General features: G+C 37.9%; 1 protein-coding gene across 2 annotated transcripts in view; it reads left to right on the top strand.

The window, feature by feature from the left end:
* Window positions 1-18,870, top strand: part of PARP8 (poly(ADP-ribose) polymerase family member 8) — a 174,677-nt gene that overhangs the window by 129,858 nt on the left and 25,949 nt on the right. The window contains exons 13-16 of one of the 2 annotated variants that reach the window (XM_026716400.2): window positions 2,855-3,440; window positions 5,949-6,002; window positions 6,105-6,200; window positions 17,201-17,293. In XM_026716400.2, coding sequence (XP_026572185.1) covers window positions 2,855-3,440; window positions 5,949-6,002; window positions 6,105-6,200; window positions 17,201-17,293 — 829 coding nt within the window. The remainder of the gene's footprint in view (window positions 1-2,854; window positions 3,441-5,948; window positions 6,003-6,104; window positions 6,201-17,200; window positions 17,294-18,870) is intronic. The other variant, XM_026716407.2, reaches the window with a different exon arrangement.

Below are 18,870 nucleotides of genomic sequence, written 5' to 3'. Positions count from 1 at the left end.
ATTTGAACATAGATATTTGTATAATTGGTGAAGCACCTCGTTTCTACTCTTTTGTTCGTTCAATTTAACAAACTTTTAAGGCAGCTGTGTAATTTAATTGTTTAATGAATTGAATACCATCCAACTGAAAAGCTGTTTTCAATTAATCAGGCAACCCATTCTTTTTTTTTAAGGATTTTTTATAACAGGGCTGTCAAACTTCCCATGCCCATGCCCAGTTTAGTGAAGGGGAAAGAAGCCCTGATACATCAGGTGACACCGCCGTGAAGATGTTAATTTGACACCCCTGTTTTAGAAGTTGCATCACTTCTCTCTATTTTACAGAGTTTAAAAAAAAATTCTTTTCTGCCTCCTACAAAGTAAACATTGAAAACATGTTTTTGAAATTACTATATTATCTATATGATAATTTATAAACATCATTTTCCACCGATTAACTGAAAGTCAGACAATTGTAATGTTATTTGGAATCCTTAGTGACTTTTCTTTCCACAACACAGTCACTAACTTGGTCAAATTAATTTATCAGTGGTTCTACAACACTCAATCATACTGTTTCAGTTTAAAAAGGCTTGCTAGTTTGAAAATGTGGAGAGCCCTATACACTTTCTCTAGGATTTTGATTTTGTATGATTTTTTTGTGTCACCAAAATATTGAAAAAATATCATTAGCAAAAATATCATTAGCTTCTCTCTATAAAAGCAACCACTGCAGTCAATCAGTTTTTGAGAGAGATGTTCATTGGTATCAAACCCCAACAGTTTGTGCCAGTCTCCCAACTGCAGTATATAACTCAAAAGGGTAGTTTTTCATAGTCTCATTAATCAGGTCAAGAGAAAGATTAGATTATCGAATTTATATTTTAGCTCTCATTAGTCAGTGAGTAAGATAAGGCAGGACTTCCTTGATGCCTTTGATCCTCTTTCTAATACTCTCTTGCCTTGGAGAAGGTTATTTCCCATTAGAAGATATAACAAATAATGTTAATCTCTTCTGGTTGTGCCAGATTTCAAAAGCACCTAGTCTCAGAATTCCATTACAGCTCCACCACAAGCTAGATTTTTCAGCTTTTCACCTTTAACAAATTTAGAATTAAAATTAAAATTTGGAAAATAGATCAATCTATTTTCCAAAGTACCAGAAGGCAAGGCAAGAAACAATGGATGGAAACTAATCTAGGTGAGAACGAGGAACTAAGGAGAAATTTCCTAAAAGAGAACAATTAACCAGTGAAATGGCTTACCCTCAGAAGTTGTGGATGCTACATCACTGGAGGCTTTTAAGAAGAGACTAGACAGCCACTTATCTGTAATGGTATAGGGTCTTCTGCTTGAGTATAGGGTTGAACTAGAAGACTTCAAAGGTCCCTTCCAACTCCAAGGTCCCTTTCTGTTATTCTGTTAACATTTTATTTTGGGGTAGTAGGGCTATTTTAGATGGTCTTATGAATTGATTAACCAGGTGGAATTTGTATGTATGCCTGCATGTATTTTAGGTGAAATTCCATCCCTATACGATAGTTAATTGGACAATTAAATCCTTTTTGGTTTTCTCACAAGGCACTAATCCCACCACTGACTTTATGTAAGATATATTGTAGAGCCAATGTTTCAACATCAATTTTAGAAAAAAGGCATTGGACAAAATAATCAATATAGCTTACAAAGGACAGGAGCAGATAGAACTTTTTTAATGTTATCCGTTCTACTATCATTGATTTAAATGAGTGATTGGTTTGACTTAGGAAGACTAAGTCTCATTTCTATTATTTAATAAATTAGTTGAAGTAACAAACTGCAGTTAGAGGCTTGGTGAGTATTCACTATCAAATATTTGAGAGCCAATTTGGTGTAATGGTTAAGGCACTAAACTAGAAACTGGGAGACCTTGAGATCTAATCCTGCCTTTGGTTTGAAGTCAACTGAGTGACTTTGGGCTAGTCACTCTCTTGTCAGCTCAAGGAATATAAGGTAATGGAAATCACTTCCAAAAATCTTGCCAAGAAAACTGCAGGAAAGAGTCCAGGCAGCCACTAAAAGTTAAAACTGAGTTGAAGACTCACGCACATGCACATGTGAACACACACACACACACACACACACACACACACACAAATATTTAAAACAATTGCAAGCTATTTAGTTAGTCCGCTGCTTGGCTTTCTACAATCTGGCACCTATTATAGTTTTGGGACTGCCAACTTATTTGCTGCTCGTAGAGTTATTTTAATTGATCTCATTATCATCACAACCAATCATAAGCCAATCAGAGGACCTTCCATCTACTTTATATGCAGCAAGTTCCAAACAAATAATGCAAAAAAACTATCTTAAATTTGGGGAAATATTTTCCACTCAGTGCATGCAACTGAATGAATTTTTGATGTTCCTAGGTTTATATTCTTGCCAAATCCGATAACAATTAGCTCCACAAATTTATCAAAAATTAAGAGATGTGTGTATATGTGTTCATTGCTATATGTTTTAAACCTGCATCAAAGCCAGTGCTTCTAATTTTATCATTTAATTCAGGGGTCCCCAACCCCCAGTCCATGAACCAGCACCAGACCATGGCATACCAGAAACTGGGCCGCACAAACAAGTGACACCCTATCCATGGGATGTAGGCAGCATGCGAAACCAACCTGCTTCTTGTCAGCGGAAAAACCTCTCTCACTGGAACCTTTCCCTGGTGCCCAAAAGGTTGGGGGCCGCTGATTTAATTGGTGACACTGGTTATATGGAAAACCTACAGTTTGAAGCTGAAGAAAAGCATGTTCATGTTGGAGTTTCTCATAGTTATCTAGGGCCTACATGTACGCTTAATTAATTCTTCTCTCTGATTGTCTTTAAGGTCGCCAAGTTATCCTCCACCAGGCTGTGGGAAAAACAAATCAAAGCTGAAACCTGAACAAGATGGTATCTCAAAAACCCACAAGTTATTGAGGAGGACTTGTTCTAGCACAGTTAAATCTGAGGACTCCTGTGTGGCAAAATCTCACAGAACCTTTGGTCGCTCCCTGTCCAGTGATCCTAGGGCTGAACATACAATGACCATTAAGTCACACAAACTGTTGAACCACTCTTGCTCGGCAACCATCAAGCAGGATGAAAGCATCACGTTAAAGTCCCACAAACTGCTGAATAGACCATGCTCTGGGGATATGCGATGTGAGCACAACAGTACTTTGAAGCCCCACAAACTTTTAAGCAGGTCTTATTCCAGTAATCTTAGGATGGATGAATTAGATGGGTTGAAGAACCACAAGTTACTCAGCAAGAGTTATTCCAGTGCCCCCAAATCATCTAAAATGGAACTTTTCAAAGAACCCACAATAACAGAGGGCAGGAGACTCTCTCTTACCTCAGGGCTTATTGGTATCTTAACACCATCCACATCTTCGCCATCGCCATCTGCTGTGCGTAAACGGTTTTCTTCTGTGAGCTTTTTCTTTTCTTCCCACATAGAATGGTTAAATGCACAAGCGTCTAGGAAGTCAGAGTGTCTTTGCTCATAAATTTGGTGTGTGAACCAATTCCGCTAAAGCTCAGGGAACTTCACCACGTTAAAAAAAGTTGAAACTTTTAGAAAAGTAGAAATGTTTTTTTCCTTCTACATATCCACAGACTTGGTAAACATTGTAAGCCTTAAGCATTACTGTAGAATTCAGTATGATGGCCCAGTTTACTTTTGCTGATGAATGACCTGAGATTTTATGGGAGAGGCTGGTTTATGAGGTTTTTTTTGCACATTTTAAAACTTCATTTTAATTTCATTGAAAATTATTTGATTATTACTTTCAGGATTGATAGATAACCTTCCCTGAATTACCAGTCCTTGATCTATACCAGGGGTGTCAAACTCGATTTCATTGAGGGCCGCATCAGGGTTGTGTTTGACCTCAGAGGGCCAGGGACATGGACAGGGGGCGCAGCCAGCTTGACATCAGTCGTGTCAGGGCGCCTGTGATGGCACAAGCATTCTACCAGTGAAAACAGAGCTCAGGTGGGTCACATGCGACCCTCACAAGCTCCGTTTTCGCTGGCAGAGGCACCGCGGGCAGGTCCTTCGCTGTTTGAAGGGTGGCCTCATGGGCCAGTTCTATGCACCTCACAGGCCAAATCTGGCCCACAGGCCTTGAGTTTGATACTCCTAATTTTGCTGAATTAAACTATAATTCTTGGGAATAATGGGATATAATGGAAAATGTTTAGTACTAAAAATAAAATGGCCCACCTTTCCTACAATAAAAGCAGAAATGATCATTGAATAATCTGTATCATGTCTTACACTAAACAATCCAATTTTAAATTCCCATGATCTAAACTATTACTTCTTTGTGGCAATTAGTGTGTATAGGATATGTGAATGGAAACGTCATTCTTCTGGAGCAATGTTTCTCAACCATGGCAACATTTAAGACATCTGGACTTCCAACTCCCTGAATTCTGGGAGTTGAAATTAAGACTGCTTAAATTTGCTAAGGTTGAGAAATACTATTCTGGAAGGCAGTCAGCTAAGAGAAAGCAATTTAGCCTTGGAGGGAACTTCAGGAATCTGTATTCAATTATAATAGAAGGATCTCTCTAGAAATACATTATTGCTGGGTAATCCATACTAGAATCACTACTAATTACTACTAAGATGAGGGACCATGGGAGCTCATGTGGTAAGATGCTGGGCCTGCATACTGCTGAGGTAAGCAGCTCAGCAGTTCGATTCCAGTGAGCAAATAAACCGCAAAAGGGACAAGAAAGCAGCTTCCCTGATTGCCTACCAGCATTCAGGCGTCCCATGCATACAGATAACACCACGCGGAAAAATTCCTTTCACAGAGGCAGCCAGCCACCTCGGTGATCCCTGGCTAACATGTTAAATAATAAATAATAAATAAATAAATAAAACAAACCAAGATGTTGGTATACAGGGAATAGTGTCTTTGTATCCCTAATAGAATATTGACAGCTTCTAATTCAACTGTGGCCCAATAATATATACGTATTACTATTCCATAAAGTCAGAATAGTAATGTCAGGGCAAACTTGAGGTAGTACATTAGTTTGAAAAGCTGAAATGAGAGAATACCACAAGAACCTTAAAGTGTTCCACTTCCTAACAGGAGTGTTCTTATCCTAATAATGTCCTCCACAAATTCTTTTGTGGTTCCTCTGCCCACCCCCAAGTGATCTTATAGACCATTTTAAGGTGATTGGGATATACCTCCTCATTCTGTATTTGTAGGTTGTCATCATTTCTGCATTTGGTTTTCTTTGAACACGTTGATATCTCCTTGCTTTTCAGGTTTCTTTCAGGTTGTGTTGTTCCAATATAAAGAAGGAAAGGAAAAGAGAGGAAAGGAAAAGAGAGGACAGGACAGGACAGGACAGGACAGGAGAGGACAGGAAATTATTCTGTATTAAGACACTGGTTCTTTTCACCAAACTCCAAACTCTCAATAAGTCCAAGAATTTTTTAATTAACAATGGTGGTAATGAAATGGGATTTTATGTATTCAAAGCTGTTCACAGCAGGTACTGTATTAGCATAGGACTTTATTTTTTTTGATAGCTCTGTATCAATAGGAGACCAGGCAACAGAAACGCCAGCCTGTTGGTCTTAAGTTTCTCTTGGGGTTTTATTATTTATGAATATTGAAGTGGCATTTTGAAAAGGACATATTGTTTTCACTTTTTTTCTCTCTTGCAAATGAATTATTTTGCACTTCTTCCCCATGTGCATTGATAAATGAATGCACTGGGTAGAGAACTATTTAAAAAGATGCAACTGAATTCCAGTGAAATAGCAAATAGTTCTGAATGTCCTCCAGGAACTGAATACTATTTAGTTTGAATCGTTATATTATAGGTAATACTAAATTATATCAAGGCTTATGTATATTCAATTTACAGCATTCCTGATGTTAGTTTTTTCTTTTGTTTTTAAACAGCCAAATTATGGTGCAAAATGTGTTCCAATAAGAGACCACGGCTTTCTTGTGCAGGTAGGTCAGAATGCCTGATGAGTTTTACAAACTTGGAGGAGGTTGAGCTGCTTATTAATTATTTTAAGCAGATTGTATTATTCTCTTTTCTGTTGTTCTCAGACAATTGAATTTGCTGAGCAGCGGATACCTGTGCTAAATGAATATTGTGTAGTTTGTGATGAACCACATGTATTCCAGAATGGACCCATGCTCAGGGTAAGTTCAATAAACTATGCAATATGGCGTGATATACATGCATGTGCTCCTTTTAGAAATTTCCAGGGGAGGATAGAGTAGAATTATAATTCATCTCGTCTGTCACTGTGATTTAAAGTTTGATTTAGCAAGCTTGTCATGTTCTTCATTTGGATTCTGTGATTCTTCTTATTTGAGGCAAAGAAGATAATGTATATTTAAAAATGAAATAAAATTATGGTTGAAACAGGTAAGATCAGATTTTTTTTGCGTCAGTTTAGTATTAGGTATAGGAACATTGGACAGTGAAGTAAGCAGGCATGTATGCCCCTATGTATCAGCTATAGTCTTTTTTATTGTGGATTTCAGATTGCATGGAATAAGCCTGGAACTTTAGTGTGTGCGAGTAACGATCACTGCCAACTCTTAAGCTAGTTTGTTCATTCTGCTGTGGTAATAACTTACCGCAAGTTGAGATAGTGTATAGGTAGGTAGTTTAGCAACTTTGCAGATGAATGTGTGTGGGGAGGATTAAGCAGTGTCCTATTTGATTAATACTTGGATTGAAGGATTGAGGGCATCTCACAAGCTATCATTCCCAGGATCTTCTCAAAGTGGTACTGATAGGAGAGCCTGTGCATCTTAGGTGGCTGTTTTGTGTGATGGGCTGGTAGAAGCATAACTCTAGTTTGACATCTGTTTCAGTCCATCTATCAAGATGACTTATTCATTGAATCTCAGTATGTGGCCCCTCTTTCTGAAAATGTAGATAGATGCACCATAGACAGGCACTGGATCAGCCTTGAAAAATGCTGTGAAATCCCCGCTCCTCAAATTGTATCTTTGGTACATGCTATGGAAAAGAGAAATGAGGCATTTCTACGGGTACTGAAAGAATTGGAGAGGGCAAGAAGTCCTGCCTTTTGGTTCAAGTCTTTGAAGAAAATTAAATGATGGTTTTTCAGAGAAGGAAAAATAATGATCAACAGGGATAGCTATATGATGTTCAGAATTCTCACATTCAGTCAGTTAATGCATTATCCAAGGGTATCAAACCCGATCACATCACAGGCCTTATAATGACACATTGGGCCATATTGTGACATATCAGGATAGGTTTTTTTTGCCTTTCTGCCAGTTTGACAGGCCTGGCATTATGGATGGCTGTTTCAGAATTCTATATTAATACTATAATATTAATATTATAACATTTCAACACTAATGCTTTGTTGAAAATTTCTTCTGCAATTTTGTTCCTTCACTTAAATGGGGAAGGGGGGAATGCTTTCAAGTTTTCTTTCAGAGGAAAAGAAAGATTTGGTGAAGCCATAACGCATCTTAAGGTCTTCATAAGTAAAAGGTCTTATGTGCTAGTAGTTTCTGGCTCTAGGAGGCGGTGCTCATCTCCATTACAAAGCCAAAGAGCTAGTGCTGTCCGAAGATGTCTCCGTGGCCATGTGGCTGGCATGACTAAATGCTGAAGGCGTACGGAACCTTCCCACCAAAGTGGTCCCTATTTTTCTACTTGCATTTTGACATGCTTTAGAACTGCTAGGTTGGCAGAAGCTGGGACAAGTAACAGAAGCTCATTCCATTATGCGGCACTAGGGATTCAAACCGCCTAACTGCCGACCTTTCTGATCGACAAGCTTAGCATGTTAGCCACTGAGCCGCCGCATTCCCCTTCATAACTAACCTGCCACAAATCTCTCACTTCTCTTTTATTCCAAAGAAAAGCCACCTAGACTTACAGCAGTTGTGTTGTCAACCTTCTCCTGCCATTTTCCATCTCTGTTCAAGCATACCTTTCTGAGCTATAGTCATTTCATTTCTGCCCATTGGGAACACCTTTTTGTGTGAAACTTCAGGGAGGCCAGAGCTTTATTTCAGCTTCTTAGCACATCACAGAGAGAGTGAGCTACTTGTTGCCTTCTCTTTAGATAAACAGCTTCAAAGGAATCCCAGAATAAGAATGAAGGAGATTAGGAATTGAAGACCTGAGAGTTCACAGCTAGATCTAAGGAAGGAAGAAAACAAATAAAGACCATTGATGGATAGTGGATTTCCATCCATTACAATAGATTTGGATTTGGACAAGCCTAGTGGCCTATGCTTTGAAGATATTTTTTTGGGGGGAGGGGGATTTAGTTACTCTTCCACTCCCTCGTTACCTTCAAATTAGGAAAAATAATAGGATGGTTTTCTATAATGCATGGTGTAATTTCGATTCTAGCATTGAGCAGGAAACTTGACTTCATGCCTTTCATAATTTCATAGAAGCATGGGGTTGGAAGATTTCCCTCTCTGTTCTGCATAAAATAAAATAAAGGATAATATCTGTAGCTCAGAGTTGAAATGAAAGGTCCTTGGTGCTCTCTGAGTTTGACTGTTTTCTTACAGACTTTCATTACCCAAACTAGGTAACATCACTGATGTGCACTGATAATGTTACCTAGTTTAGGTAATGAAAGTGTGCAAGAAAACAATCAAGCTCAGAGAGTACCAAGGACCCCTTATAAAATAACCTTACAAACATAAGAGAATTTGAAGATTAGACCTTAATGACTAATTGTAATAGATCTATACTAAATAAAAATGAATCCCATTATTATTTTCCAGTCTCCTTTTGGATTCAATGAATGCACACCCTTAATTCCCACTTGCTGAATTGTTGTATCACAAAAAAAAGCTTGGCAAGATTTGGCATCTGGCTGTCTATATGACTAATGTGACTTATTTTTAATGATAATAATAATAATAGACATATGATTGGATAAAGATGTATTTAAAAATAACAGGAGTCAGAAGAAACATCAGAAGTTTTGTGCAGAGATCATTGGCACAATGGAAGACACTGTTCCTGATAAATGGCGTCAGACTAGACAAGGTTAACAAGAAAGGAATCATTCAGGGAGATTCATTATCACCACTACTGTTTATTGTTGCACTATTTCCTTTGTCAACAGTACTGAACAAGTCAGCCCATGACTATCAAAAACATCTGCCAGGCAATCCCACTTCCTTTATATGAATGTTCTGAAGTATTTGGAAAATCGAATTGCTGCTCAATGCTATCTGTAAAAGCAGCCAAGATATTGCAATGAAATTTTGAACTGGATAAATGTGGCACTCTTATCAACATGGGAAAAAATAGTGAAAATGAAGAAAATAAAATGTCCTAAGGAAATAATACCAAGAATTTGGATGAAGAAAATCCCTAGGCATCCTTCAAGCTGACAACATCAAGCACACTGAAGTCAAGAAGAAAGTTAGAAGTGAATGTATTATGAGAGTAAAGAACATCTTAAAGTCCAATTTCAATGGAGGTTATATCATCAAGGTAATTAATACCTGAGCAATTCCAGGTATTAGATACACAGCTAGAGTAGTGGACTAGGTTCAAGCAGTACTAAAAGCTAAGGTTAGGAAAACCAGAAAAATAATGGCAATCAATCATGTCCTTCATTGATGCAGCAATATTGACAGAGTACTTATCAAGGAATACAGGCCAGTGTGGAATGTTGCAAGTACACCAGAGAGTTGAAGACCAAAAAAGAGCATTGGAAAAATATCTGAAGGAATTGAATAATTGTAGAATATTACTACTGAAGCTAGTATAGCTTTAACACGATACAACAAACATCTGTATTCTAGGTCCTTGGGAAGGACTTGAGAGATAGATAAAAATGTCAAACCCAGACTAAACATCTGACTGATCATGCAACCAGCCATTATAATAACACTCGGCTTTTGCAAGCAGATTGCACAAACTGGTTTTAAATGATACTATACATCAGCTGTCCAAATGATTCACTGGAACATCTGTAAATATTATCAAGTGCCAGCAATGAAAAACTGGTGGGGACATATAGGGATTGGTCTAGTTCAGCATTAAACTCACCAAGTAATTATGAGTTGGGTATGCAAAGTAATTATTTCTTCCAATATTATTATTTTTAAATATATCTAATAGTCAGAACAGAAATAAAAGGATGAATTGGATGAAATATAAGCAAGTTCAAAATCTTTATATCTTGAATTTCATGGCCAGTATATAAATAGTCCATGATATATGACCACAATGGGATTGGAATTTCCATTGTACGTCATTGTGGTTATAAATCAAGTCCAACCTGATTTTATTAAGATTTTTACGGTGGTTGTTAAAAGAATCACCATGGTCATTAAGTGAGTCATGTCATTAAATAAATCCAACTTCCCCAATGGGCATTTTTTTGCTATTTTTTGCTGGAAATTTAGAAATAGAGATCAGTAAAAAGGATCACAAATCATGGTCAAAAGATGCAGCAATTGGTAGTAAATGTGAACCAATGTCCAGGTGCCTGAATTGCAAGCACATAACCATGGGGATGGTGCAACAGTTATATGTGCAAATATAGGTCATAAATCACCTTTTCTGTTACAACTCCAAAACATCATTAAACTAGAAGTCATAAGTCAGAGACTGCCAGTATGAGATACCTTATTCCCATGATATAATTTCTCAGTTTGCCATTGAGTTCTTCTTTAAGCCCCAGTGTAAGGTAAAGGTAAAGGTAAAGGTTCCCCTCATACATACATGTTACTTGTTTCCTGCTCCAGGGAGTGGTGCTCATCTCCGTTACAAAGCTGAAGATCCAGCACTGTCCGAAGACATCTCCATGGCCATGTGGTCAGCATGACTAAATGCTGAAGGCGCACAGAACGCTGTTACCTCCCTACCAAAGTGGTCCCTATTTCTCTACTTGCATTTTTACATGCTTTCTAACTACTAGGTTGGCAGAAGCCGGGACAAGTAACAGGAGATCACTCCATTACGCAGCGCCTACCTTTCTGATTGACAAGCTTAGTCACTGAGTCACTGCGTCCTTTTGCCCCAGTGGCTTGCCCTTTATTCTTTAACTTTGGGGCATAGGTATACCAGCACAAGTTTAGCTAAACCATCCTCTCCTGCTGGCTGGGCTTTTTGTAAAGCTATTATCTCAAATTCACCAAATCACTTTCTGTAGACTCTTTCCAGACAGCTATTTTCCAAGTCTAGTTTGTATAAGTCTGCCTGAAATAAAGTAGAAGATGAAGATTTAGGCAGTTAATTGTTCCTGGAATTGGAACTTCATTGTTAATGCTTCCAATATAGACAGCTATTAATTCAAATTTCAAATTCAAAATTCAGCTTTCCTCTCTCTAAATAGTGACTGCTGCTCTTCTTCATTCTAAAATTCCGATCTGATACTGGAAACTTCATATCTGTAAGCTACTGCCAGTGGCAATAAACTCAGTCCCTCCCTCTCATTTTCTAATTGCTGGGCTTGAGGGCAAATAGCACCAAGTTGATTACAGAGAGCTGATAAGAGAGAGTCAATTCAAGGCTCCCGTGGGTAGAGTTAACTTGCGATAAGGAACGGCAAGTCATAGCTCCTTGTGGAATGGAGCCAGGGTTAGGGTTTATGCTGGAGACAGTGTCTCCAGCATAGAACCTATGCTTCATTCAGTTTCATGGTTGACAGACAGCGGATGAAAATTGTGTCTATAGTTGTTCAGACTGATCCTAGGAAGCTAGCTGTAATAAATCATCAGGTACAGACTTATTCTCTGAATAGTTATGTGACATTTGCGCTACCTTGATCATCTGGACATTTTCTAATTTGTAATTTTTTAAATATAGTTTTCAACTAGAACACTTTTTATTCGTTTATGGGGAGTTTTGTGGTTTCAGAGATTGGGTTTACCAACATTTTCATGGAGGAACAACAACAGAGAAGTAAGATGTTAAGAACTCCATTACAGCAGTGACTGGCTGCAAGATAGATGTATCTGTTTCAAGCTTGCTTTAAGATCAATTGTCACTCCTTGGGGAGAAAGTGTCAAACAACTGAGTTAAATCTTCCTCAGCTTCCAAAAACTCATCTGAAACCTGTATCTTTCCTTTAATTGCATCTAAGATATTTCTTTCCTTGTGTTCTTCCTATTCTGACCTTGAAATTGAAGGAGTTATCCACCTTACAGATAGTGGATAGTTATGTTTAGGAGCTCTAGAGCTTGTACCATCCTCCGTGGCTTGGCTTTCCTTCCAGAAATTAGCAAGGGCTGGATACAGCTGTTGTTAAATTACACATATTGGCAGAATGTAAAGCCTCCTTAAAAAGTTCTTAAGTTTGAAAACTTGAGGGAAAAATAAACTGCCTGAAAGTTAACAGTATCCTTTTAGATCTATGCCTGCTGGGAAGCCAGGAAATTTCTTTAAGCTTATTTGAGTATACTTGTAGAACAAAGAAGCTATGAAAGGGAATTTTCTCTTTCATTGCTTCTTCGTTCTGTTATCTGCCCTCATTTGAAAAACCACCAGCAACCTGAATTAGGATCTCCTGTCTCTACAAAATCAGTTTTTCCTCATTTTTTTTTTCTGAGAATTTTTGTACAGTATGTATGCTGTACAAAACATGGGTTTAGAGGTAGGTTTGGAAACATATAAATTGCTGTTTAGTTCCATAACCGATTGGGAAATGTAGTTTTCCGCTGAAGACTTTAATTCATCTCTTTTTTTTTAATTGGCACTCAGAAACTGATCATATATAGCAATGATTTGATCTGTTAAAAGGCAATTCTTAGCAACCAAATCCGAGTCTTCATTTAAATTACTCCTAATATAAAATGACACCATCCTGCCTATTAGAGTCCCATCTTCATAGAAAGGGCAATCATCCCAGTCTAATGATGGATGAGAATTATTAACTGAGGTTACAGGGAGGGAAGGAGAAGGCAGGACAGACTTTCATATAGCAGTGAAACAAACAAAATGTTAAAAAGTTATGATATTTATGCAGTTATTCACCAAGCATATCTAAATTATATTAAAGTAAATCAAAATATCTTTACAATCTCCAAGGCATGTCACAACTTTTGAGCACCCCTAATGTTTGGAAATTGAAAATTGAAAAATTCTATATGCCCTGTAGCATGCTTAAAACTGGAATAAGTCCTTTACCCTTGGTTGCCTAGAAGTCATCACAACCTTATCTTATTTGGAATTTTACTTCTGTTGCATGTCAGACTTACTTTTCCCTTTTGGATATCTTTTCAACTTATTTCTTAGTCCTGCTTTAAAGTTTTACCATTTTCTGTTATCATTTGAAATTGTGTACAAAACTCTATGTCCTCAGATCTAAAATCTACTAGATTAAAAGATTATATAAAATAAATAGAAAACCAGGAGCTGTCCCCCTGTCACCTGCATGAGGTGACAATAGTGACAAGATTTGCCTGAGTCCCTTTATTCCATTTCTTAATCTTTGGAATGAAGAAAAAAATGGAAGAAGTCAAAAAGCAGTTTCATAATCTCCCTCCCCATTTCTCTTTCAAAATCTCTGCCATGCATCTGCTCTTCCATAGCTAGGAAGAGGCATATATACCTTTTCTTCCAAGGGCAGAAATGAGGACAAAACAAGAAATTTTGAAGTCATAATCCAGCCAGAATAAAACCTATGGAAGGGAGTTGCATTTCTCCTCTTTAAGTTAGGGATATTCTCCATACATAAAGCAAACACACTATAATACACATAATACACACATAATAAATCACATTATTGCCTGCTATGATTTCAATAGGATTCTGGTTCACACAACCTGTTTAGATGACAGTTGTGGAATGTACAACTGGAGTACATTCTAGAGTAGGGCTGTCAAATTCGTGGCCGGCGGACCAGATACATCACACACTGGCCATACCCACACCTGGTTTAGCGAAAAGGGGGGAAGTCCCAATACATCACGTGGAGCCACCGTGATGATGCGAGTTTGACACCCCTGTTCTAGAGTATCAAAAGAACGCAAAGTTTGTGCGGGACGAAGAGAAACAGCCTATCCTAGGAGTTCTCAAGAGTATTGTTTAATGGTGTAAGACTGTAAGTAGTGTACTTTAATTTGGCAAAAAAAATTCCCGGTATGCTTCCCTAATTTTTCCCAAGGATATGTTCACATGGGTAAAACTTCAGTACATACCATTCTCCAACTGAATACACCTGCGCAAGCCTACCCAAAGGCTGTTTGGTGGCTTGATTGGAGCATGTTAAAGAAAGCAAGGAAGGTGCTGAAGGTGTAGTTCAGGCCTATCAAACTGGTGGACCCCAGGCCATATACTCCACGCACAGGCCATGCCCACCCTGGCTCTTCAAAGGCCGAAAAACACTGTGATACATCACATGACATGATCAAGTTGGACACCCGTGCTGTAGGTGGTGGAGAGTCTCCCTTGAGTACCTTTCTTAGGCAAATCAAACTGGTATTGGTTTGTCCAACTATATGACAATCCATGTAGGAGCATAAGGATTTGGGAAATAAAAAAATAGTTTATAATAGTAGTTTGTGTACACACAGTATCTTTCTGAATGGAAAGTCTCCATAAATTAAGTATGTCCCACAGGCTGCAGTCTAATTGCAGATGATATTAGGTCCTATGAGAACTAGTTCTATCTAGCGAGGGAGCTATGCATAGTTGTTCTTCAGTATGTTGTGCAAAGTTGGACCTAGAATTGGAAATAGGATCATTCGGTTTTCAAATACCATGTTCTACATCTCACTGTAACTTTCCCCCAAAATATTGTGAATCTCGGTGCCTGTTTTGTCTTTCATGCCTGTAAAACATACTGGATTCATTTCCCTATTAAGTGGACAGCTCTCTAGCTGACAACTTCAAGACCGAACCACTGAAGTGCATCAGTCAAACTTTCCTAAAATGTGCCCACAAGAGAGCCAGTGAAGTTATTATACATTATTTCATTTGGTCTAGAGTGGCCATGGTACAGTGAATTAGATAGTGTTAGGCCTCATCTGCTGCCTAATTCAATGTAACATAGCAGATGAGATATATCAAATGAGCAATGCTGTATTGGACTTGAAAGAAAATGGACCTTCTAAAACCATCACTGCAAAAATATTTCAAGTCTTGTAATCATCATATAATCACTGAGACTACAAGTAGAGGAAGAGGAGCAGGATAATGTTCCCAACAAAATGGATGGAAAAGTTGTTGATGCAAGTACATGCCCAGTGAAGCATTTTTTAAAAGAAAAAAAGGAAAGAAAATTCCTTCTATATATTTTTTTGTATTTCCTATGGTGCTAAGGACAAACTATTGTTTAGCTTTCATTTCTTTAGAAAAAAATAACCCAAAGAGAAAAGGAAGATTGATTCACTGGTTATCTTTGTAACGTGAAAACATAGAAAACTTCATGATGGTAGACTATTCAGTTTTGTATATAAGATATAATATAGTTCTTTTTTTAAAAAAATGGCAGAGAAATAAGATGAGCAGCAGTAGCCCAACCTGAACTCAGCAGGATTATCTGTGTCTCTGTTTTATTCTGTGGATAAAGTGAACTTCAAGAGCAGTCTCTCTCTCTCTCTCTCTCTCTCTCTCTCTCTCTCTCTCTCTCTTTCTAAGATTCTTAAAATGGCATCTTTTTGAAAATCACACACTTTAGCTGAAATTCATTTTGATTTGAAAAATGTTGGTAGAGATGATGGGGAATGCTCTTTCAGCATCACAAGGAATGTCTATCAACTCAAAAGTTGGAACTGTACTTCTGTATGCCAAATGTAGAATTGTGTCCTACTTAGACTTTATTTATTGAATGCTAGCAATCTTTCTTGCTTTGACCGTGTCTTTTTTACTAGTTTTATGTAGCAACAACAGTGAAAGATGTAAATGAAGTCTACATTTATTCTAAACTTCAGCTCTTTACTGACAATTGGAACCCTGACCAGGTTCTGTATTTCTCAATGTTCCTGATGCCAAGAATATTGCTCAGAAAAGTATTTGTGCCTATTAGAGTCTTATAGAATTCCTAGCGGTCTTCACTTCCAATCATGAGCTTGGAAGCAAATAATGTGAGGAGCAGCAACTTCATTTATTTATAAGATTATCCTTTCATTTCTTTTGTCATTAGTCTTTATTAATGGGTCAGAGAAGATAGAATTGTGTGTTTAGTCATTTCCATAATTAAGGGGAGAAGTAAACTGTGTTTTCTAACTTTCTCCTACAATCTTTACCCAGTAGTTAGGATGGCAAATATCTAAAACAGAGAGCCTGCACTATCTATTTAGGGTTCCTAGACATTAAATGTTACCAGAAGCACAAACTGAAATAATAAACTGCTCGCTCAGACTTCCATCCTCTAAGTTTTTAGAAGATAGCAATGAGGGCACAAGAAAGGCATGGGTATGGCTATCTGATAAAAGCTTTATCCCCTACTCACATGATGAAATAAAGTGAGAGAAGCCCAAAGGCAGAGATTTACTTTATGTATGTATGTGTGCTCAGATCTGCCTTACAATTTTGCAAACATTTTTTACGAATCTTTTTGCACAGTAGGCTTTGAATTTTATATCTTATTCTCAAAAAACTTCTTGAAAGTGTTGCTGGTGTAAGATAAGGATACTCTTTCCAGTAATTGCTAGGGGGAGAATTACACATTTTCCCAAACATTTTGAGGCTTCCTTGACTCTTCATATTTCCAATTTCCAAAAGCGTCAGTGGGAGAAATGTCCTCGTGATTTCTTCTCTTGGGATTGGATTGAAATAGAGAAAGTCAGGGAGTGCGCAGACCACTGCAAATGTGATTGTCCAATAAGAGATGGGACATTCAAGAACAGCTCTTAGCTACCTAATCTGCAAATAAATGTAAAAATACAAGAATAACACCAAACTTTTAGTCCCTTTTGAAATAACGGATGAAAGCTAATTTTCTTGCATTAAACTGAATGAGAATTCAGAGGCAAAAAAAAAGTAAACTGAATATTTTTTCACATGAAATTAGGAGAGAGAGGGGGGGATGGGAGGGGGCAGTTCTACACGTACGAGACATCAGTTTCTTGGTTGGAATTACATCACCCAGAGCCCCAACTAGACTTTGGACAAATTACATAGACGTTCTAGGAACGATGCTCTCAATATGGGTAGAATGTTATGGTTGGTGAAGATTGCTAAATATAAGAATAACCATTTTTTCCCCCTTTGCTTTTAGCCAACTGTCTGTGAACGGGAACTGTGTGTATTTGCTTTCCAAACTCTAGGCGTGATGAATGAAGCCGCAGATGAAATTGCAACAGGGGCTCAGGTAAAATTCAAATAATTTACTTGTACCAGAATGAATTGCTTTTGTAGAGAAAATTTGTATATCATTTTGTTTCATTTTATTGTCTCTTGATTAGTACAAAATATTCATTGTACTTAGTTTTACAGGATAGCTGGCATTTTTCAAAAACACCAAACTTTTATGATACAGCAGATGAAAATTAGAGTAAAACAACTTTTCATGTTTTTATTACAGAACTGTATTCTGTCAGTAACAGATAATCCATATTAGATACATGATTATAGGTCGTAAGTTGTGATGGTCATAAAGCAGGTCATCAAATAACTAGACCTTACTTTATGACCTATTTTGTGAATTTTGTTAAGCAAATAGTGTAGCTGTTAAGTGAACCCATTGTCTACAATGGGGAATTTTGCTTAAGAGCAGAAGTAAATGCCAGTTTTCTGCAAAAATGGTAATCAATCGAAGTCATGTGACCATGGGATGCTGCAAATGGCCATAAATGTGGAGCGGTTGCTGACTCCACTGTGGGGAATGCCTATCCGAGCCTGCCTATCAGAACTTAGGAATGAGTTTGTAAGTACCTTTTGCAGGGGGCTCAGATCTGGTATAACTTTGACTGGTTGTAAGTCAAAGACTACTGTATGTATACATTAGTTCTGTGCAGCAATTCAGTCTCCAAAAGGTGCTACAAAGGGCATGTAGCGATGAAAGTTCACTGCCTGGAAGCATCTGTGCCTTTTCCTGAGATGCTGAATGATCCTGGAAAATGACCCAGCTACCATAAGGTGTTGCAATCAAGCTTTCCATTCGTATTCCTTTTGTTCAGCAAACAAAAATGATCTGGAGATCATTGTACTGTGCACTCGCAGTATGTCAGAACTTTATTCTAAAACTATTCCATCCAAGCTTCCCTTTACAACACCACACAGAAACTTCTTCATTCCTCCCCGTGCTAGTTCTTCCATGTCTTTGTTCTCCAAAGCCAATTTTGTCAAGGAATCAAAAGTATGTAGATAGGCAGCCTTCAGATGAGTAAGCTTTAGGACAACCTCAACCTATGCTGATGGCAGGAATGAGAAGTCAGTTTCTTTCTAGGGCTGCTTTTACCACAATTCCCACCAACTGGAATTAGACCCTGGCAAGGGCTGCAAGTTCCACACTGCTGCCTTCTAGCAATGATATTATGGCTAGACAGATACTTGTGTATCCTTGTGTTGTGGGTAGGAGGAGCAAGTAATCCAATGCTCAAATTCGCTGAACCACACTTGCTCACTGGCATTAAGATTGCCCATTCATGCCAAGTGTGAGAAAAGGAGAGAAGGGAAGGCAGCCTAAATATATTTTGCTCCCTGATGTTTCTTTCTCACTGACCTTTTTGAATGAATCCTCTTTTTTATTTCCCTCCAGGGGACTGAATATAAAGATTTCAGAACTAACCTTGGTATGAGTCAGAGCCCATCTGGGACTGTAGGAGGAATCAGAGGGTTGCATTAATCAAATCCCTTTTTTTTTAATGTTATCCCTGAATGAATCATTTTAAATCAAAGACGTGTTATCAGAAAGATGGAAGGGTTGCAAACTATATAATTCATTTC

Source organism: Pseudonaja textilis, chromosome 2 (assembly GCF_049901715.1).
Source record: "Pseudonaja textilis isolate UNSWEBS1 chromosome 2, rPseTex1.2, whole genome shotgun sequence".
NCBI lineage: Eukaryota > Metazoa > Chordata > Lepidosauria > Squamata > Elapidae > Pseudonaja > Pseudonaja textilis.
The sequence above is the reverse complement of the archived record's forward strand: the minus strand, read 5'-3'. Positions and strand labels throughout refer to the sequence as shown.